Source organism: Malurus melanocephalus, unplaced genomic scaffold, assembly GCF_030028575.1.
Source record: "Malurus melanocephalus ecotype Western Australia unplaced genomic scaffold, MMel_1.1 scaffold_603, whole genome shotgun sequence".
Classification (NCBI taxonomy): Eukaryota; Metazoa; Chordata; class Aves; order Passeriformes; family Maluridae; genus Malurus; species Malurus melanocephalus.
The window spans coordinates 61274-83720 of NW_026623835.1; the positions used below are offsets into that span (position 1 = coordinate 61274).

A 22447-nucleotide genomic window follows, 5' to 3' on the forward strand; every position below is an offset into this window, starting at 1 on the left:
GCTCCCGGCGACGATGGAGGACCGGTCCCACAAGGTGCTGCTGGCGCTGGTGATGCTCTTCCTCTTCGCCGTGATCGTGCTGCAGTACGTCTGCCCGGGCACCGAGTGCCAGCTCCTGCGGCTCCGCGCTCTCAGCCCCGCCGCCGCCGCCGACCCGTACCGGGCGGAGGACGAGACGCCGGCGCGTTTCGTTCCCCGTTTCAATTTCTCCGCCGACGACTTGCTGCGGCGGGTGGACTTCAACATCAAGGGGGACGACCTGATTGTGTTCCTGCACATCCAGAAGACGGGCGGCACCACCTTCGGGCGGCACCTGGTCCGCAACATCCAGCTGGAGCAGCCCTGCGAGTGCCGCGCCGGGCAGAAGAAGTGCACCTGCCACCGGCCCGGCAAGCGGGAGACCTGGCTCTTCTCCCGCTTCTCCACCGGCTGGAGCTGCGGGCTGCACGCCGACTGGACCGAGCTCACCAACTGCGTGCCCTCCGTGGTGGACAGCAAGAAGGAGGTGCGGCTCCGGCCCTCCAGGTGAGGCCGTGCCCCGGAGGGCTCCCCGTGGGCCCCGCTCCCTCCCCGGTGTGCGGTATGTGGCGGCGGGACGGGCGATGGCCCCGCGGGGCGCAGCCGTGCCGGGGATGCTGCGGCGGCGGGAGCGGGGCGCGCTGTGTCCCGAGCATCCCGAGCATCCCGAGCATCGCGGCTCCGCGCTGGGTGCAGCGTGCCCCGAGCTCTGCAGAGCCAGCACAGCGTGCCCCGCTCCGCCGGCAGGGAGGTGATGGAAGTGATGTCCCGCTGGTGCGGGGAGCCCGSGGGTGACGAGCCCGGTGACACAGGAACAGGCCTGGCAGCCCCACAGCTCGGGGACACCCGGAGCGGCAGGAGCGAGGGTGCTTCGCCTGCCTGCGAGYTTCCCCCAGAGCTTTTCCATCTTTGGTTGTACTGAGCTCCTGTAGTTCCTGTGTAYGCCAGGAATTAGTGTTGGTTTTGGGAGTGCTGGTGAGCCACCGTGTCTCCTTGGCACCTGAAGTTTGGCGTATGGGGATGGCGGCTTTACAAATTAAAGGTTACTGTTATGGCTGAGTTATCTGTAAATATTTGCGTTATTCTTCAGCCCTAAGCATGATTATTTTGTGTTTGCCTTTTGAATTTTAGTGGCACTGCTCTCCATCCCTGCACCTCACTGTGAAGTTGCCAACCTCCCCTGACCCTAGCCAGGGGATTACCTGAATGCTGCYCCTGCCTTTCAGAAACCCAGCTGGCTTTTTACCCTGAGCAGTGAGGATCTGCTTCCTCTGCTCTGTTTGATCAGAGCCTGCCTTTGGCTGTAACAGACTCAGGAGCTTGTGGCTGTGCACACAGCTGCAGCGTGTAGCAGAACTGCTCGGGGTTTCAGTGTCTTTTCGCTTTCTTTCACTGGGAAATTAGAAATTAGAGTATCACTCCTATTGCCCTGAGACTAATGGCAGGTCCCTTCACAAAGGGGCTACTGTTATATATCATGCTATCTGAAGTCAAGTCTAAGCACAGATTCACTTGAAATACAAAGCAATTTCTTTCTAGATTTCCTTCTATATAGTGTGACACTACACTGCCATCTAGTAGAAAAATGCTTAGCGTCATTATCGTCCTGTACCCAAGGAGCAGCTCTTCATCAGACTTGGCTATTGTGATTCCTGCTCTTTTGTCTTCCCCACTGCTTTAAATTGTAATTTTCTAATTTTTGTGGCATCCCATTTGCTAACATCAGGAGCCAATTCCTTGCCCTCTGGGTCTATTGGCTTCCCGATTTCAGGCTGCTGAGCCTTGCAGGCTGCGTARTTTATTTTACCTGTCCTATAAATATGTTGTTTGTCAGCAGAAATGGAAATTGCATAACATGTGCTCTGTTTTGCTGTACAGCTTGCAGTGATATGTGTTTCTCTTTCCCCAGAGATGGGCCTGGCCTGCAAAGCTGTAGCYGTGGGTCAGGGATTCCCTTCCTTCCCCAGAGACAGGTCTGTCTGTGCTTGGKCTTAGCTGTGCCCTCCAAAGAACTGGGAGGCTCCTTGTCCTGAACCCACCACCTGAGGGGGAAGGGAAATCAGGCTCGGAGAGCTGGGATTTTGTCTGCAGCTTTTGGTTTTGTTTTTTTTTTTTTTCTTGTTGGATACCAGACATGCTTTCCTGAGTTGGAATGGGAGCGGTGCATGTACCTGTTTGGGAGTTCAGAGCAATGGTTCCTCATCCTGCCAACAATCTACATTGTCCCAGCTGACTTCTGAGAGGTCACTAGGACTTGTGACTTGGGATTGAAGCCAGGAGAGAGGGAGGAAAATGAAGCTGTGATGATTTTGTGTTAGGTAGAGGTCTACTCTCTCAAAACCTTCGAAATGATATTATACTTTTAATAACCTAATTACACAGCTTGCTGAATAGCTACAGTTGTTCTCCAAAAAAAAGTCTTGACAAGCAATTATTTGGACTGCAACTTCCAAATGTTTAAAAATAAAGGAAGAGAAGTTCTTAAATGCACAATAGCCCTTTCAAGTGTTCCTGCCCATTTTAATACGTTGTCTTTAATTTTATTTTGTGTTCTCAATTTAGMAGCGTTCAGCTGACAACTGGTTATTTAGGAGCTCTACTTAGTGCCAGTARCAGACGCAGTCTAAGGCCTTTCTGGGCAGATAAAAGCTGCTTTCAGAGCAGCAGTAGCTGTGGGATTGAGGGTGTCTGAGCAGGAAAACAGTGCTGGCTACAAGCTACAGGGCCAGCCTGGCTATTCTTGAACTGAGGTTTTTAGGGGATGGCCTGACCAACCTGGGTCATGTGTGCTGGTGGGAAGGGAAGGAARTCACAGCACTGGTGTGAGAATCCTGAGAGAAAGCGAAGCAGGTTGGAGGAGTGCAAGGCCCATTTAGGAAACATCATGAAGGCAGGGAGAAGGATTCAGTCAGGAGCAGAGATGAATTTTCTTAAGTGAAGCTTGGCTTGACAAGGGTGGGAATTCCTGCATTTATAGTTGAGATGATCGAAAAGTGAGACCTTTTGTAARAGTGATTTGAACTCCTTGGCAGCTGTATAAAGCAGTCTGTAGTCGCTGTCTTGGGGCTGTGTAGCCTTGYCTGGAAACAAGTAAATGAGAGATGACTGTTCCAGCAGACTTTCCAGCTTCCACCTATRTCTGATTGCTTTGCACATGTATTTATCTTTTCAGGCATGGAGTGTCTACTTGTTAGATTGCTAGTTATCTGGGCTGGTCTGTAGGGGCCTTTGGTTTTGTTTAAAAGTGGAGTCTTTGCTAGTCTGGAGAAAACCCTGTCCTGATTTCCTGTGTAATGCTCAGCTCCAGGTGCAGAGCATCTCCCCACTGTTGTGGGGTCTGATGGGATCAGCCTGGAGGGTGTGCCCATGAAGAAAACCTTGCTGCCTGCAGCAGTCATCCTGCAGTATCTGCTCTTAATTCTGTTCATAGTCTGCCTCTGTTTTTTTCTGGGAATTGCAGGTTTGGAGTGCAGATTCCTTCACTGGAACAGTAGGAATACTCAGGATGGCTGTTGTGATATGTCTAATTTGGATTTAATGCARTGGTGCTTTCCTGTGAGCATATGGGTTCCCAAAATTTCCTTTCCTTTGTACTGGCGGCCTGTGCTCCTTAATAAGTAGTAAGCAGGTAAATAGATAATCTCCTTGTTTAGTTCTTTCTTCCCTGGAGGAATATGGTTCTCTAGGTGGGGGGGAGGGATTTTTGGGTTTCCCTCCTTGGATCCCGTTGGAGTGCTTGTTCAGTATGCCCCTGCTCCTGTTTGTCTTCTGTTCCACCARCCCTGCTCGCTCCTGCAGCACCCAGAAATCACAGAAGGGGAAGGGGGAAGGTACAGGCACAGTTGATGCTTTCAGTGCTCCGGATTTGCCACTTGGGAGGTTGGTGGAGTGGCCTGATGGTGGTGGCAGAAAGGAGGGGATTGTCTCMGTTTCTTGGCACCGGTGGTGAGAAAGGAGAAATGTGCCTTTTCCTGGTCATGAATGACTGACTTGGGTCACTTGATTGATTGTGGAAGCCTCAAAGCTTTTGGCACACTGAATGGGGGCAGCATCCAAAGTAACTGTGCATCACAGAACTGAGATTTCTCTCAGCTCTGGCTAATTATTATGGGAAGTGTCTCCCAAAGTTGTCTTTAGCAGTAAATCCTGTGGCACCATTGCAAGAAACAAAAGGCCTTGAGGTTAGGCAGGAAAATGTAACGAGACAWGGGAGCAAATACAGATACCAATGTTCTTAAGTGGTGTCATGGCTTCATCCCCTCGTTGGGTCAGAGATGTGGTTGTTCTTAGGGGTCTGGTTGTGTTTAATGTTCCTCCTGGGCAGCATTAAAGGAGAGACATTCTCTGTTGGGAGAAGAAGGAGCTTGTAGAACTGCYTCTGGAGCCAGAAAGTCTGCAATTGGGGGAAACTTCATGCTGTTGGTACAAGCCTGTTGGACCAGCTTGGTGCCTGCTGGCTTTTGGGAGGCCCGGTGCTGGCACCAGTTTGTGATGTGGGGCAGAACCCGCTGGCAATGCATGGGTGTTCTTATCTTGTCCCTGCCTGTTACTGAAACTCTTCCAAGTTGATTATTACAAAAATCTTTTTTAAAAGATGCGTTATAACGTTTCCCAGCAAAATGGAAATGCTTACTGTGTGTGTCTCTGTTGGCTGGACAGATAACRTGTTCCTGAAAATGTGGTGTCATCTACCCTGGGGTCTGCAGTCCTGGGTCTGGCTGAGGTGGGGTTAGTTTGTTTTCCCTACACTGAGTTTTCCTCACAGTGCTGTGTGTATGTAGCTACAGAGTTGATAAGTTTCCCAGTAAACTTCTTTGGTGTGGAGGGGGAAAAAACTCATGTAGCACTGCCAAGGACAGAAGAGTAATTTGTCGGATTTGGTTCTTAACAACTCTTGAGTGTGCCTCTCCCTATTGGAGAGGTGATACTATTTCACCTGTAGTGGTGGGATTTGGGGAATGGTTAAGCCCCATAAATCACCACTAAACCTCTTGTAGGCRGAAGAGATGCTGTRGAGTCYCATGGTGYCCYRRGYCCYCCAGGCTTTGGTAGGAGGTGGACARTTTAAAMCYTCTGGARCTGGTGGAGCAGACACCATTGCCAAGGACAGTCCCCCAGTGCTGCTGCTTTGGGGGGAAGCCTGGGGGGCTGCTCAGGGACAGAGGGGACAGCAGGGCTGGGCTGGAGGCTGTGAGCGAGCAGATGGGGTCACCTGCGGGAACTTGGGCTCTGGCCAGAACACCAAGAGGGTGCCCTTGAAATCCGCATGACTGAAACTCTCTGGGTGAAACTGGCCAACAATTATAAAGCAAAAAAAAAAAAACATCAACAAACGAAAAACCAGAGCTTTTGCAGAGATGCCGCCAGGCCTGAGCGACTCAGAGCCGCTTCATTTATCAGCGAGATTCCCTAATGATCCTGCTCGTTTCAGCGGGGTGGCTGCACGATGGGATGTGCACTGAATATTATTGTGCCACCCACAAATGTGCACCTGCAGCAGCAGAATTTTCCTATGTGGCACCTGGTGGGACCAGAGCTGAGTCTGGTTTTGGGACTTTGGGAGCAGAGGACCAGTCTGCAAAGTGAAAAAGGGGTTCTAAGGGGAAGGGCAAGGGATTATATCATGAGTACAAGTGTTTCCTTCACCTAATCCCATTACAGGGCATAACCTTGAAAGGCTTGGTTATAAAGTGAAGTCTGTGGGCTTTTTAGGTTTAGACTRTAGGACTTGTAAGGCYCTCTAAATTGGTATTGCTGGTTTGGCAGATAAAGTGGTGGACTTCTTAAAGGGATTAAAAAATCATTTTCCATATTAGGTCTCCTCAGTTCTCCTCTAAGTCTTTAATAAAGTTCAAATTGACTTTTAGCTGTTTAAAAGTATACATTTTCTACTGCCTTTTACTTTAATTTRGAGACATTTTTGTGGATAGAGAGAAGGCATTAATTGTTGCAGAAACATATCCCAGTGATTGCAGTAGAGGAAGATATGAGGGACAGGTGTTACACCTTGATTTTATTCCATGTATTACCTGTGCTGGTTCTCCCTAAAGAAGAGAGTGGGAATTTGACCACTGTGGCATGATGCTGTTGTACTAAGACATGATTGCTTTTTCTTAAAAAGGTGCTCATTTTTCTTTTGGAATTTATAAATATTTAAATTAAACTGTAAATAAGTTCTTCGACTGGATTAAAATAGACACAGATTGTGCCTTGTGATCCCTCTTGATAACTTTATAACCTTTAATAAAGGTTATCAAAGGCGCTTGGAAGTCAAGCATTACCAATAAGTTATTTTTATTAAAAGACAGATTTTTAAGTTTAACAAGTCGAGCGTTGGTTCTGAGACATATTAACTGAGATTAATTTGTGCCTCATTTATTTAATCTGAATTGTCAGGAATCATGTTCTCTACTGATGTAAATGTCGGCAAAAAGGACTTATTAGTAGATTTGATTGCTTTTTAAATTTAACCAGCAGAGATGCACTGGCATGCCTAAGAGAATTGGTCTGTTTCTGTGAACAGTTCAGTGCCTAATGAATCACTTCAATGTACTTTTCTGAAGGAAAGCAGGGCAATTTAAATGTGCAATGCATTGATTTACCTCAAATGGATTAGGCCTCTGTGTGCAATCCTTTGCATTAATTTACTTTCTCCACAACTGTAATAATAAAGGCAGCATTTCTGTATGGCATTGGCCCAAATTAGCTCGTGTAACTTGCTAGAAAGCAAAAAATAATTAATATGTAGCTGAAAAGGGGATGTTGGAATGGGTCTTTCTGAGAAGACACAGGCTTTGGGAAGTRCAGCAGGGTCCAGGATGCCCATGAGCCCACCAAGGGCAGAACTGCTGGGCTGGATGGAACCTGTGTCAAATCAAAGGTTTTCTTGACATTATTATGGAAAAAAGGAATATATATATATGTATATACGTATATATCTTTGTGGTTTGGTGCAACTCTTAACAGATTTTGGTGATGTGGCCAGGTTTATTTTTTAAAATACTGAAGAAACAATACAAAAACTTGTAACTCCAGCATATTCAGCTTATTTTATTCCTGCAGTTTTCAGTCATCTCTTCCTCTCCCATAAGGCTCAATCTGCTGAGCAGCCAAGCAGCCAGGACGCAAAACTCTGGCTAATTCCTTATTTAACCACTTTGCTGCAGAAATGCTGCCTGGGCTTTGTTTCACTCTGCAGGGATTACTGTGGCCGAGCAGCCCTCAGCCGTTTTTGGAATTACCCTTGTAGGCTCCTTACACACTTGTGAGGATTAATCTCCTTTTCCCTTCTCAATCAGTTAATTCCCATTGCTGGATAGGTGCCTGCCCAGACGGGGATGTGCAGGGAGGCAAAGCGGTGGAGCATCCCCAGCTGCTGCCTTGCTCCCTCAGGAGCCGGGTTCCTTGCTCCGAGTTTGGGGATGGGATGGAGCAAAAAAAAGTCTGCAGCATCTCAAATCCTACCAGGACAGAGAYATGGGATGCTGTTTTAATGTGGGATGATGGAGGCAGCACGGTGACTGAGATAGGGGGGAAGTGCCATTCCTGCCTTCCTCTTCCTCCTCCTTTTCTTCCTTGGCAGCTGGCAAGCTTGGATTATTGTTTGTGATTGACTTTCTKATGCTGGCAGTTGTACATTGTGTTCTGGGACTAATAGGGTAGCACCGAATTATTCAGGCGTTATTGAAACGAATCACATTTGTGATGAGTAATAAGTAGGAGACTTTGGTATTTATGAATAATTAACACTGTAAAGTTTTTCTTAGACATGAARGAATGATTTAATTTCTACTGTGAACACTGTAAAATTAATGAAAGATAATTGCATTTGCTAATGTGAGACTGAGAAGCCAAAGCAATCTATTCTTTTGCATTTAAGTTTATATTGGTGATGTAAACAGCCAAYGTATAATTCCTTTAATATGTTTTCATTGGGTGGGGCCTGTGTTTAACATCGAGTGGGGTGGGTTTTGTTGAAATAGAAAGTCTAAACACTTAATTTGCTGTTGCCTTTTTCCAGCCACTCCCATATCTCTGGGTGGATAGTGAATATATGCATATAACAAGATAATATTTTTGAATAAGTGGCAATTAGGRCCAGCTTTTTTTCTTCTTCCCTGACTTTAGCCTTCTTTCTCAGCTGTTCAYGCTTTTAAAGACAGAATCCATTTAAGCTATTATATACAGCTTTGAGTGAAATCTCCTCTTTTTTTAGTCTTGAAAAAAATCATTAGTCTTTTGAGGCCTATAAATCATAAGATCCATTAGGGGTGAGACTCAAATCATGTTACTTCTTGCTTCTCAGCTGCTTATCCAACTCTGAAGGARCCAAACTTTTGATGTAATATAGCTAAATATATGCAGCTACGAGGGAGATAATCTTGCAGCATAAATGATTTTGCACATCTCCATAAAGGCATGAAGAAGAGCATGCCTTTCATGAGATCTTTGTAGCAAATGCTCCTAATTTCCGGTAATCAAAAGGATTGTGAAGTTTTGATGCTCTAAGAGGTCCAAGTAGTGGGAAGATCAATTCTGCCATAACTCCATTTTGTTGGCTGAGTCAAAACACTGCAAAGGCTCCCAGCAATGGCAGTCTGCTCATTCAGAATGCTGTTTGAAGTGTAAGATCCTTCGGCAGACACCCAAATCGAAGGACTAAAGCACTCTCTGCCACTGATTATTTCCTCCAGCCTTCCTTGGGTTCAGAGCAAAGCAACTATTTTAACCCCCCTGTTAAGCAAAACAATGTTTCCTTRGTCAGAGCCAGAGAAGCTGCTTTTGAAAGTTCCTTTTTCAGGGTAACTGAGGGGAGAGCATTTCCTTTAGCCTGTGGGAAAGTTGGTCCCTGGAGCAATCCCAAGCCATTCTGAGGTTGCAAGTTTTTTTGTTGCGGGTTCAGAGAAAGTTATTTGGAATAAGCTCATGTCCTGCTTAAGTAAAGCCTCCCAGGTACTAATTTTCTTATATTTTTTGCCAGCAGTTAACTCATCTTGATAATGAAGGTGCTGCAGGGGGATCGTCCTTCCCATGGAGGACTTATATGGGGTTGGATGTGGGAGGAGGCATCTGTCCCTGCAATACTTGCAGGAGAGAGCAGCAGCTTTTGTTCCTCCTGGAACTAATTCCACCAACTGTAGAAGGGGAGGAAGATGGCTGTGTGGCTTCTGCCTTTCACAGAGCAGTTTGTTTTTCTGTGGGGGTGTTGGATCTAATGGGAACAGTGGTAGCACGGAGAAGGGAGAAGACAAAAGCGCTCAAGGAAATGTCAGACACAACAGGATGTGCCTGCTGGATGGTAGCTGAGTGACTTGCAAAAACATAAATGGCATAAATTAGTCTTTCACTCCTTTAATTCTTGTGTGCTGCAAGTCAGTCTCTGGTAAGAGAAAAAACTTGTGTTGGCATGGTCACCAATTCTCTTTTCCTAAGCATGCATCTTTAGCTAAAACATTGTAGGTTTTGATTTTTTAACTTCGGTGATTTTCAGTAACTTTAGGTCTTTAAGTCAATAAAATGTGAAGTAGAATCTTTTTTTTTCAAATAAAGCTGACTAGAAGGGTCAGTTATTTGGCTTTCAGGCGGTGTGATGCTGCTGGGGTCTGTATCCTTGATTCTGGTCTTCATGAAAGAAAAGTGGTACATAAACATGACAGTGGGGTTTGAGAAGCCAGGACATTACACCTGGGATGAGTCCTGTCTTCATCACCAAGTCTGTCATCTCCCAAACACTGCCTTCTCTGTGTAATTCAGTTCTTTGCAGGAGGATGTCTTTCCATTTGAGTGTAGCCTAGAAGATGTTGGATTTTCTGGCCTGACTGCATGCAGTAGCTTTGCTGCCTTTATGTGACTAGCTCTAGAGGCACTGGAAATATTTGTGTTCAGTCTGAATTTAGGGAAGCTGTAGTGTTTAAATATAAACCCCATGTGCTGTAGTGACAGGTGACTCCAGCCTGCCGTGCATGTGTGTGTGTCTGGCGGGGCTGTGGTGTTCCTTCCCTTCCCAGGAAGGGAAGAGGGAAGTTCCCTGTCCACATAGCTGGTGTGGGGTCACTTCTCAGTGCTTGCAGGCTGAGCTCTTGCATGATCTTGTTTTCATCCCTTTTCATGGACGAAGCAGTGTATGACTTTGCTCTTTGAAAGGAACAACTCAGGAAGATCCTAAGCCTGRTTCAGTTGTCCTAAAGTAGAAACTAATCATGCCCTGGAGGTGTTTGTGAGCCTGGTGCTGTGACTTTTAGAAGGGTATAGTAAAAAAAGCCAGGACCTGCCCTGTGAATGCGAGACTTTGGGTATCTGACACCGGATGTCCTGACCAAAGTCARTAGGAATGAAACTGCTGTGCTTTAAGCTGTTGCCTTGTCTGGTGGCTGTCAAGGCTGCAGCTGCTCCAGAGTGGAGGGGACTAGACCATCAGAAGGCACAGTGGCAGTAGAGACCTAAGAGAARCTTCAGTTCCTTGATGTGAGACTTCTTTAGAAGTCGGTTCCTTGTATTGCTTAAGCTCTGTTAATTTGCAGAACTATCCTGTATTGCCATTTAAGTCAGTCCTGCTTCAGACAGACCTCAGGTGAGCCCATAAACATAACTAATGGATTTTGAAAAGTAGAGTTATGAAAGCCTTTYTTTCATCCCATTTCCGGAGAAGAGACAGAAAACAAATGGAAAGAGCAGTTGCATGTGCAGCTGTTTCTCCTGAGATGAGCCAGCCTTCTACTGGCTCACTTTTCCGTGGTGATAGTTGCATTTTGGATGTCAGCAGTGTTCTGGGTTGGAATATGAGCACTCTCAGAATTTTATGGATAGAGACAACTTCCTCACTGAGTTAGATTTATGGGGTAGTGCTGATAATACCTGCTGGAGATTGGAGCCTGCAGTTTGCTAGCAGTGATGCAGAACAGCTGAACAAGAGGGCAGTGGCWAGGGATGGGTTTTGACTGGGGAACAGTTCTGCAAGCTGCTTTATCACCCAGTGTTTTGTGGCATAGCTAACATGTGCAAGAAGAAATTGCAGTTTTGCTAGAAATACAGTCAGCAGAAAAAAATGCATGGGAAATGTGTGAGCACTGCCCTGTGTTTAGAATWACTGAGCTCTTGTTGCTTGCAAGGATGAGAGTGTGTTGATAATTGTCGTTGTCTGTGAGGATGGCTAAGTGCTTTTGGCCTGGGGTTTGGTACAATACAGCTTTTGGAAAAATCTGCCATAAAGGTTTTTAAATTTATTTATTGRGACATTTAAGTGAAGGCACATAATGGTGCTGATATTTCTGGAGATGGGATCAGAAGGAGGTTGTGCATCACTAGGTTTAAGAGGAACACAAACTACGTCTTGTCAAGCCTGAACTCTTGTGTTAACTAAAGTACTTAAATATATTGCTGAAGCATAGACTCAAAGTGTTTAAATTTATTGCTTGGGGCTTTGCAGAACGGGGATCAGTAATGATGTCAGCACCTTTTGTTGTGCTGGAGTGGTGAAGTTTTGTGCTCTGCAGACTTGGGATTCCATGTGTCTTCGCTCTTGTTTGGGATGCCAACTTTGCCCTGCTGTAATTCTCGTTTTCTCATGCCTTGGGGCTGGTCAGTGCTGCAGCTGTGTGTGCACCAAGATGAGCAGAAGGTGCAGGGTTTAGAGATTTGCTGAGACAAGTGAAAGGTGAGATTCCCTGTCACAGGACCCAAAGACCTGGGGAGCAGCTTGGGCAAGTTGATGCATCCATGTGATATCCGTCCTGGCTGGTACATCGGGTTTGGGTTGGGCACCTGGAGAACCAAAAGCAGCAGCTGTTTCAGACTCTGGGTAGCAGCCAGGCCTCTGCAGGAGAAAGCTGTAGGAAGAGATGCCTTTCCTGGGCAGGTTTATTTGAGGGTACAGGCGAAAATGGGAGTTTTAGATCTCTTTTCCATCAGCATCTGAAAGAGCGCACTGAAAAGGCCAACTCTGTTTGACCTGAATCCGGACCTCCCGTCAGCCAATCCTTTTTATAAAATTGGTCAGTGTATCAGGCAGCCTAGAGAAAAAAAACACAGAAAGGACTTAAGAATAACTGAGCTCATGGTGAGATAAAAATTTCTCAGAGCCCGGATTACGGAGGGATCCGGTTATTTGTAAAATATATAAGCAGATTCTCTGGCTCGGCTGTGGAGGCTCAGCAGTCGTGCTGRAGGATTTGATTGTGTGCTCAGCCCATCCTGCTGCTCTCCCAGGTACAGCTGAGGCTGGAAATTGAGGTTTAARGCTGATGACAACTTGTGTATTAAATGTTACAAATTAACTGTACTTTGGAAATTGCAATTATAGGCTTTTTAAAGGAATCTAAGGCTCTCTTGTTTCTTGTCTAAAGGGTTGGTTTTGCTTTTCCCATCACGTTATGTTATTTTTCTGGAATTAGCAGGACATTTTTGCTTCTGCTTTTCCTCATGTATCATCTGATGTCAGGAAGGTGAATTGCTTCCTGCAATAAACCTCTGTATTCATGGAAGAGTTATGGGTATAAAGTGCAGTATCATACTTTATTTTTTCTCCTTACAGTAAAAATATTTAATGTCTTATAAAATGGCCCATCAAGGTAAGTGATATTCTGGACTCTTTACTCTTGTGATTAAAAAAATGTTTTTAAGGATATTTGTATATCTCAGTAAGTGTTGGAGCCACAGTACTTTTAGTTGTTTGTAATGGAGGTTAGGTTGGTTAAACCTGAGGTCTGGCACCTCATCATGATGGGTACTCAAGCTGAAATCTGATCATCAAGGGAAGGTAACACAGTCTGTGCAGTGAGTTAYTCTTTTTTGGCAGCAGGTGTTACCMAAATGCTTTYCCATGACTTTCACATATTCAGCTTCCCAAGAACCTGTTTCCTGATTGAGAGCAGCTTTGGGGTGGGAACCTCATCTTCTCCCACCAAGCACCAGACAGATAGAAGTCATTCCACACATGAGCATTTACAGTTGGCTTGCCTGTCTAGAACTGTGTCTTTTACATGGCTAATCATTTTGGTTACAGCAGATGACCGACTTAATTTTCTAAGGRAAGGGGAAGCAGGTATCTGAGATGCAATATAAAGGCAGGAATTGCAGTTCTGGGCTGCCAGAAGTCATTCTSTTTTTGTTATTTGTGCAAGTTTGTGTTGGGCTCTATTACAGGATTTGGGAGATGTGCTTTCTTTTGGATTTAGGTTACCTGTAGGATTTATGGAAGCTGAAGAGTACATTGTGTCCCAAGGGCATGACCTGTGCTGGAGCCAGTCTTGGATTGGAGAAGTGAGGAGCAGAAGACAGGCTTTTTAGCTAATGTTGACAACATCCTTTTATTTTGCACRTTGTTTTTCATCTTTGCTTGAGCAGCTGAGATGAAGCATCCCTTTCTGTAAGAACAAAAATAACCCCYTTCACTTTAATGCAGGTAGCAGGGCTGGGGTGTGCTGCAGTCACKCATTGCATCACTTGGCTTTGATCCTTGGCTGTGGTGCAGGAGTGCACAGCACAGCTCAGGAAGGTGTAGTGGTGAAGTGTTTTTCAGTCCCTGGTCTAGACTGACGCCTGTGTCTGGCCCAGAGTGAGCTGAGATCACTCCAGGCAGCGGGGGCTGTCGAGCCCTTTGGGGTCACCTGCAGCAGTCACCTCCTCCTCACCACCTGCTCCCCCTCCACAGGTGACCCCAGGCAGGGAAACTGGAGGAAAACTTTCTGGGAGGAATGTCAGAAAACTGTCTATTCCCTCCYTGCTTGAAGATTGGGATTCTCTTATGGCCTTTTATTTTCTACACAGTTTTTGTGTTAAATGAGCAGCCTTTTTGCAGGCTCCACTGCTCCCTGGGCTGGGAGCAGGGTGTCTGCTTAGCAGAGATTTTATGGTAAAAATTATTGTGCTGTACTTGAACACTAACCTGAGTGGTTTTTCCCCTTCTCTCTTAAAACAAGCTTTTTTCTTTTTCTTTTTTTTTTTTCCACTAATGGAAGATTTCAACTTGTCCTCCACTTAACCACAGTTCAAGCTTTTCCAGGAAAATGGAATGAATCAGTAACGCTTCCCTCTTTTGCTTCTTGTATGCTTAGCTAATTGTATTATTTTTATTGTGGTTTTGATTGCATAAAGGCCTTCCTCTGGCATAATTTTCTGCTGAAGAGAGGACAGCCAAGATCTGTAATGTGGTGCCTCTCCCCCAGAAGCTGTGTTATCCCCAGACCTTCAGAGTCTGGAAATCACAGATTTGGAAATAGGCTGAATCTGAACAAGGACAGACAATTCTTACAGTGCATTGTTCTGCTGTGGACTGAGGGCTTTTGATTCAATTGATGTGCAGGGATGAGCATCCAGGAGCACAGGATGACTTTGAGCTTATCCTTTGGCAGCAGGGAGAGGCAGCTTCCCTCCACAGCTCCGAGGCAGCCTCTCGGTGCTCCTTGTCTCCTTTGCTGCCACTCACTCTCCTTGTGGATCTCAGCATTGTCCTAGAGGTTTATTCTCAATTRTTTCACCTTTCACATAGACTCCACGCTCTCTAGATTGATGTCTTCAAGCATGGGTTTAAAAATCAAATAGCAAATAACTGCACTCTAATGGATGTTATTGCAGTAGACATTATGCTTTAGAAGTCACTGTGGTTAAGTAGAGTATCTCTGGAATCTTGTTTTTATCAAGACATTTATGTTCCTCTCTAATTTTTGTGGAGAGTCGTTTAGACGTTTTCCAGATTAGAGCATAATGGAACTGCTAGCTATAAATGTTCAGAGGAATCCATTACACATGCTGATTTAGTGGTTAGTCACAATTACTTTGGAGCTACAGTGTCAAATTTAACACCAACCTTCAAAACCACATATTCTGAAATCTGGTTATCATTCCTATGAGATGTTTCTCCAACCTCTCTGAGAAGAAAAAGATGTTTTTTACAGGAAGACATAAAAGCAATATGGAGGGGACAGGCTAATGTTGGAGGAACAACTGGGTGTAAGGAGCAAACCAGCAGGCAGCTTTTCCCTCTAAAGGGTATTAGCCTTTTTCTTTCTGCTTAATTGAAGWCCAGGAGATTGGTGGTGGCACTGGGTTGGTGTGCTTCCTTCCATTCCTGCTGGAGGTGCAGGTGGAGGCAGTAATGGTGGAGCTGGGACAGGACAGTGCCATGTGCTGCAAAGTTGTGTCACCTTCCTGGAGCATTGCAGGGTGCAGGGCTCTGGCTGCTCTGGGACAGCAATGAGCTGATCCCCTTAAGATCCAGACTGGTGTTTCTGTTGGTGGTAGTGGAGATGTTCCTGCTGGYTCTTTGGAGAAGGCACCATAGGCTGTAGTTAATAATTAGAGCAACTTCTGCATAACACACAGACATTTTCACTTACCATRACTGTATACAGGTGTGGGTTTAAAAATCAGAGAGGATCTGCTTTAACCACTGCCCATGACTGGAAGCTGTTGCCTCTGTTTTGCTTTTGAAACACCAGCTTTTCCCTGATATAACTCCCTGCTTGTTGCAGTTGGCTGTGTGTTCCCACATCCCACAYGATGGGAGCTGTGTGCAGTGTCTTGAGCTGCACCTCTCTGACCTCCTGGGTCAGAATTATTGCTCTGAATTAGAGACCTGCATCTTGCTGGGTGTTATTTGCTGATGGGAGGCTTATGACCTGCAGGGCTCTGTGTTTCCTCGCTCTCAGCTTGTGAGTTGAAAGTGAGTTCATCTGAAGGTTGTAGCACTCTATCTTGGGTTTTAAGCCAAGGGTGGAGGTGGTCAAAATGAAATTAACCTGAGATTTAGAGGATGAGCAAATCCCATTGAATTTGTGGGTCTTAGAGTCTCAGAACAAATTTTGGCTTAAGGGACGAGCTTGTGCAGTTTGGCATCCTGAAGCTCTTCAGCTGCCTTTGTTGTCTGAGAATATTTGCTTCTGCAGAGCTAGAGATGCTTACAGTGCTTCACTGTCAATGGTTTAATAGCAATGATTTAACAGCACGTTTTAAAAGAACATTTTAAAAGAACATTATTTGGAATCATTAAGACTTGGCCTTAGTTTGGAGTTTCTCCTTGATACCTGGAGGAGATATTGAAATTCAAGGTTTGTGCAAGCTTGAAAGGGCCAGTGCTCTAATCRATAGCTGAGTTTACTAGTAAAGCTTTCTAAAACACATAGGAATTTTTAGCTAATTCAGGTCAAGTCCCCCTTCTTACCAGYTGCCCAGACATTAGAACAGTTTTAKACCTGCMTAACACACAKATYGTGTAACCCTTTCATTCCCTTGGGTTTAGAACATTTCTTTTGTTCATGAGAATAAGGTAAGCTTTTAGAAGGGGGAGCATTAGAAGACTTTCAGTTCTGTATTGAAATTAAGTTTTCTGTGAGTTAACAGCAAGGYTGCTGAGAGTTTGAACTACCTGGGGAAGGAGTTTGTACTGGCTGTTACGCCTCTGGCAGCTCATCCTCAGCTTGCTCCTGGAGGCATCCACAGGGCATTGGAAATGTCAAAGCAGACACTGTGCCCTGGGGTGCTGCCAGGTCTGATCTTTATTTGATCTCCAGAGCTGCCCGGTCTGGCTGCTGCAGAGCTGAGATCTGCAGGCTCCCCATCGTGTGTGCCCTGGACTTGGCAGGGGTGGTGCTTTCATGGCCCAGCTTGTCCCTGTTAGAGACAATGGTGCTCATCCCACTGATTGCATTCAGAGCCCCCTTCCCTGGAGAGGATGCCTGCCAGGAAAGGAGATAATTCATGCCCTGCATCAGCTCTGTCTTAAATTGGTTGAAGAACAGGATCCGGTTAGCTTTAATGATAAGAGMTGGGATTTTGCAGTGTCAGCTCTCTTCTACATGGTTAATGCTGGGACCACAAAACTCATAGGAGCTCTGTGATGGGATGAGAGGTTAAAAGGCAGTGTAATATCCACATTATGCTCCAGCCTTACAAAGAAATGTCACTGCATCTTCCTTGGATACTCATAATTAGTAACTCCTGATATGCCCAGCTCTTTAGAGTGGTTGTGCTGGGAGGACAAGCCTGTGAGCTGCACTTGGCTGCCTGGTTAGGGCTGTTAAAGCAGCGTGCTGTTTGTGCCATTGTTCGTTTTTAGAACTGCATTTCCATGTCTTGCTTTAACTGTTATCATTAGCAATTTGCTGGGCTTCATTTTGGTGATGGGAGAGCACTTTGTGATCTCTGAAGCATTYGGAAGCACAGCAATGTACAGCAGTGACAGTACATAAACCAGAATGATAGTATTGCTTTCTAAGTATATTTTTTAAACTCTGTTTTCTGTTTAAAATGAATTCTTCTGTGCAACTCAACTGAGCATATGTATCATTGCTAACATTTTCTTAAAATCAGATCTAGTACATACAGTACTGTTGCTTTTACAGGACTAATTTCCTTTTTTCTTCCCCAGTAGACTGTGTTCATCCTGCTCTCATGACTTTTTTCCTGTTTAATWGCTTCAGTATTGCCTTGAGTTCTGCTTTCACTTTCTAATTGGCATCATACCATGTCCTTGGTGAAAGAGAGGGAATTTCACCGTGGAATTGAAGGTGGGGATTTAGACCACTGTGTTTTCATTTAATGAAGAAGGTACTTAGTACTTCTCTTCAAACTGTACCTATTACACCAACAAGTGGTGTCTGCTTAAGTGAAGCCTATTAGATACATAATACATGCTTAATGCTCTTTGGAGAGTGATAAATTGGGCATTGGTAGCAGCTAATCAAGACTTTGTGCCATGGTGCAGCCAAGGTTGGTGCTGGTGKCATGGAAGGTGTGGGCTGCCATGGGTGGTAGGGATGTGGCCAGAGGAGCCTTTGCYTCTCTGGCTGTCAGGTGGGTGAGTGGGAAGGGTCACCTTTACTGATGGACATCTCTGTGCTCTCTTCTGTGCTCGTGGGCTTTGCATGGCAAGCTGGGCAGCCTCGCCTTAGCATTGCGGTAAAATGGTATAATTGAGATGATTTCAAGATTAGAAATTTCTTCTTCCCMATGAGATACCCCTTATGCCCTTATATTCCTCCTGTGTGAATGCTTAGATGCAGCTTTCATGCATTTTCTTTCTACTGATTACTCTGGGAGCTGGCTCAGTGGGGAGCTACACCTGATACTGGGCAGCAGAACTGCTCAGTCTCCTGGCCTTGGGTCCTATTTAAACCACCCAGCCAATTTTGTTAGCAGATGAACACTTCAGCTCTGCTGAGTTAGTGTATAAATAGCTTTTGTTATAGCGGTTCAGCCTCTATAAATGCCGTAATGTCTTGTCTGTGATKGTTCCTGCACTTAACATTTTAGGGTTCTTAGGGTATGGCACAGACTACTATCGATCGCTTCTTATAGGTGCCTGTAGTTAGCATAAAACAGGMAAGTACAGCTAGAGTTGTGGGCACTTATTTATAAATATTGTGGAGCAGCCAGGAAGCCTTGGAAGGCACAGATTGTACCCCTTGGTGTGGGACTGTGAGCTCGGGTCATCCCAGCTCCATCCCAGCTCCTGGACCAGAGCATTCAGAGCCAAAGCCTCCAGCACCGTGCACCTGGAGCTCCCTGCCTGGTGAGGAGGCACGAAGGAACAGCAAAGCAAGTTGTACTTTTGCATAATAACTACGACTCTCATCCTGCCACCTGCCCAGGCATTGTGGCTTTGAGGTCACATTGATGCAAATGTGCTGTGCTGAGTGCAGGGRGAGCATCTTTCCTGCACTTCACCCTTTTGAAATGCACGCCACACAGTCTTGGAATTCAGCTTAATCAGAGGCAGGAATGTTTGTACCAAGATTGGCTGATGTATTTATTTTACCCAGGATTAATTTATAAACTCTGTCTCTACCTGGAGAAGTTTGATTAGCATTATAAATCTAACGTGCAATGGATACTGAAGGCACTTGAGCTTAAAAGAAAAGGAGATGGGAAATTAGAGGGAGAAATTGGGTCTAAATTGCAAGGCTGCCTATGGTCCTGGAGGAGCTGGATAAGTTATGTCCCCTTAAAAAATGTAGCCTGTGTGGAATTTACTTGTTTATTTATTGCACATATTCAAAACATGCTTAACCCAGCATCTGGACATGACTTGATTGTTTAGAGGTGATAACCATAACAGTACTGGTTTTTTAACTGCAAAACTATACAATATTTTATTCCCAAATGTGRCCCATGGAAATAAATATGTAAATCCCAGCAGGCTGCCATGATTGTGGTTTTCATTTTCGTGATGCCCAAGATTTTCAGCCGATGCTATGACCTAACTGATGAAACTGTGCCYATGTGAATGCACATCTGTCCTGCAAGCCAGATGTCTGTCAAATCCTTGGTCAAGCTTCTCGTGGCTGCCCTGCAAGCATCAGTAGAGCTGCTGATTGCAGAATTTATTTCTACCAAGTCCATAACACTTGGATTTTCCTCCAAGGGCRGACAAATGGCTTAGGGGAAAAAGGGAGATACTTTCCTGAAGAGTGGTAACCAGTGTTGATAAAGTTCATTATTGAAATGGCTTTTAACTGCAGGCTTGTTTGAGGGCAGGGGATATTTCTATAGAGTATTAATTTTTTTGTGTTATTCCCAGAGTGTTGCTTCTTGCTGTTGTCCCTAGGATTTGACAGTCATGGGGTCTGGGTTTTTTTGTTTTGTTTGCTTTCCCAGCTGTTGTCTGCTATGTGCTAAATGGGTCTTGTAAGCTAAATAGATTCAGTGCGTGGATGAAAGAAGACAGGAGAGAGAGAGAGAGAGAGAGAGAGAGTGAGGAAGAAGTGAAGAAATATTTCATGAGGCAGTTGAAGTGAATGATTTTGCTGATTGGTGAGGTGGCAGGCGGCCATCTGCTCGCTCTCTGCATCCCTTCCAGCTGACCTTAGCTTTGTTCTTGGTGAGTTTCTCCTAGGGCCCGTCACTATGGAGAGGGAAGACATTCACCACAAACAGATTCACAGGAGGTCACTCCTTTGTCTCAGACCTTCTCTCYATAGCAGGTTGCTAAAGGCAGCCTCGCATCATCTGTCCTTATCCCAGAGCACACGTTAATGGCCCCGGTGTCTCTGTGCTGCTGACGCAGGCAGAGGGTCCTTGAAAGCAAGGCAGTGTCAGYGCAGAGCTGGCATTTTCCACTAGGTCTGCTAATTAATTAGGGTCACATGTCCCAGCTTTTAGTTTGGCCATTGCTTTTCTCCATTAAGCAAACAGTGAAATGCCAGGGAAGGGAAGAACAGTTCTCCCTTCCAAAATCACCACCATGACACTGGGGTGATGATCACAGGGTGCTGTTGGGCCAGCCTATTCATGAAGCAGTATCCTTTGCTGCWTCAACTAGGAAAATCTGGGTTATGTGGCGAGAAATTCTGCATGCTGGAGTGTTTCCCTGATTTTTCTAAGGGTCTGTTAAGGTGAAGGCTTGCTAGAGAGCAAGGTGTTACTAGCTAGGCTTGCTGGATGCATGCTGCCAGAGCTGAGGAAGCAGGCTTTAGTATTTTTAAAYAAGCAATCATTGCCTTGCTTAAAAAAAATAATTCTTTTAATCAAGACTTATTGTTAGTGTGGAGGACATTCCAGTGCAGAGTACGTCACCGCTGCAATTGTCTAGACAGGTTACCCGTGTCCCTGTTAAGCAACCTCATTATTTATTTATAGTTATTTATTATAATAAATGTGATTGCCTGCAGTAAGACGCAAACTCCACCGAGTCATATTTCAGATCTCACAGCTGTGTTGGTTGAATTTTCAGAATAAATAAAATGTTTGCAGCTGCAAATAGAGCAGCCTCTTCGACTCTCGTGTGGCTCCAGTTGGTGTTATTCCTGGTAAAGGTACAGGAGGAGGAGATTCTCAATTTTGGGGAGGAGCAGGAGGCATCCTTTCAGTCCCCATACACTGCCTGACCTTGAATGATGTCCTTGTGGGGTACAGAAGCTGGTGAACTTGCTGTCATTGCTGATTTCAGCAGGGCTCGGGTAGTACCTCAGGTRCTGCATTTAAACGCTTTTCTATGGAAAACATCCAGTCTGTGCAAGCAAATGGAAGGTTTATGGATTTGGTGTTTTATCGCAGGGATCGTATTCTCTGCTGCAGGCCCGTTGACTTTGGTAAAGTGACTTAAGGTTTGCCTCTCTCAGTGGCCATGATGAAAATTTGGTGTGTGTTTTTTACCCTGGAGTTTTGTTGTGTGGCAGGAGCTTRCCAGCATCCCGAAAGCTCCAGTTTTCTGGTAGAAACCAGAACCTTGCAGGTATCTGACTTCTGTCCAAAGAGAATGACTTTCTTTCTGACCATTTACCCAGAATCTGGAATTCTCTGAGCTATCTGGCCAAGGAGGGGAGGTTGTCCGTGAAGCTGGAGATTAACTCAGGAGACAACTAAGCAGAGAGAGCAGTTTCCTTGCTAGCCCTTTCTGATTGATGCTCAGCCTAGAAACAGTCATTGGTTTTTCTCCCCTTGGTGTCTTGGGGTTGCATCTTCTGGGAGTGCTTTGGCTGCTGCTCTGGTTGATAAGCCTCTTTCAGAAGCTTTGCAAAGCTCCTCTGTGTGGATTCCACTAAGTTTTGGATGTGTTCTGCCTGCATGTGCCTGTTCTCTTGGATGTATTGTGATTACTTCAACTCCTTGGCTCKAGGGACAAGTACTTATCCTAAATGAGGTTTACCATCACACTCATCTGTTTGGTGAGGTGAGGCCCAAGCCATATGCAGAAGATAACCTTGTGACTGCCAAAGAATGSTGGAAAGCTTATCCAGTGTTCTGTATAATATATTCTGAGTGGCAGGATTATGTATAGTGGATCTGTGTTGGTAAGGTTGGTCTGATGGCAACATCTGGTCAAAATGGTTGAACTTGGCTAGATGTATGTTTTCTTTCCTATAGAACTTGATTTTATTACAGTATGAAAGAACATGAAGTTTGGCATTTTATGAAATGACTTGAGGGAATTGAAGTTAGTTGTTCCCTGTAGCATTTGATAAAATACACAAAGGCCAGAAGGAATGAATGATTCACGTCTCGACTGTCAGCCRTGGTGGAAAAATGAGGTGAAGCTGGATTCGTGATATAAAAATCTGTTCATCAGCACTGGAACTTGTCAAAACATAATTTCATCTTGTTAATTTTAGTGAGTTATTGACTCAAAAGTAAATCATAAAGATTTGTAGAAAGAGAGCAAAGMGGTGTTTTACAGTGAGTGCTTATTTTTAGCTTGATTTTTTTTTTTGAGAAAGATTTCATAAAACTTCCCGCTGTTATAAAGTTAACATGTTCTTGCTCCAATAACGCCTGCCTGATTGCAGAATTTGAGGTTTAATCATGCACCATCAAATTCTATTTTCAAATTTAGAGTTAAAACAGTCTTTCAGGCTTAAGTTAACGTGCTCACTTTCATTTCAGTGCACATAGTGGCAGATAATTATTATGTGTGCTGTATTTCTCTCATTAATAAGTTAGTATTACAGCTTCTGCCAGACCACAAATAATTAAGGGGTACTTCAAGTATGACTTTAAA

At 45.0% G+C, this 22447-nt stretch overlaps 1 protein-coding gene across 1 annotated transcript in view; it reads left to right on the forward strand.

Annotated features, from left to right (window-relative positions):
* The first annotated feature begins 6 nt into the window (after positions 1–6).
* HS6ST2 (heparan sulfate 6-O-sulfotransferase 2) overlaps positions 7–22447 on the forward strand; it is a 122361-nt gene continuing 99920 nt past the window's right edge. Inside the window, exon 1 of the mRNA XM_057383028.1 lies at positions 7–525. Within this exon, the coding sequence (XP_057239011.1) occupies positions 14–525 (512 nt within the window). The 5' untranslated portion in view covers positions 7–13. The remainder of the gene's footprint in view (positions 526–22447) is intronic.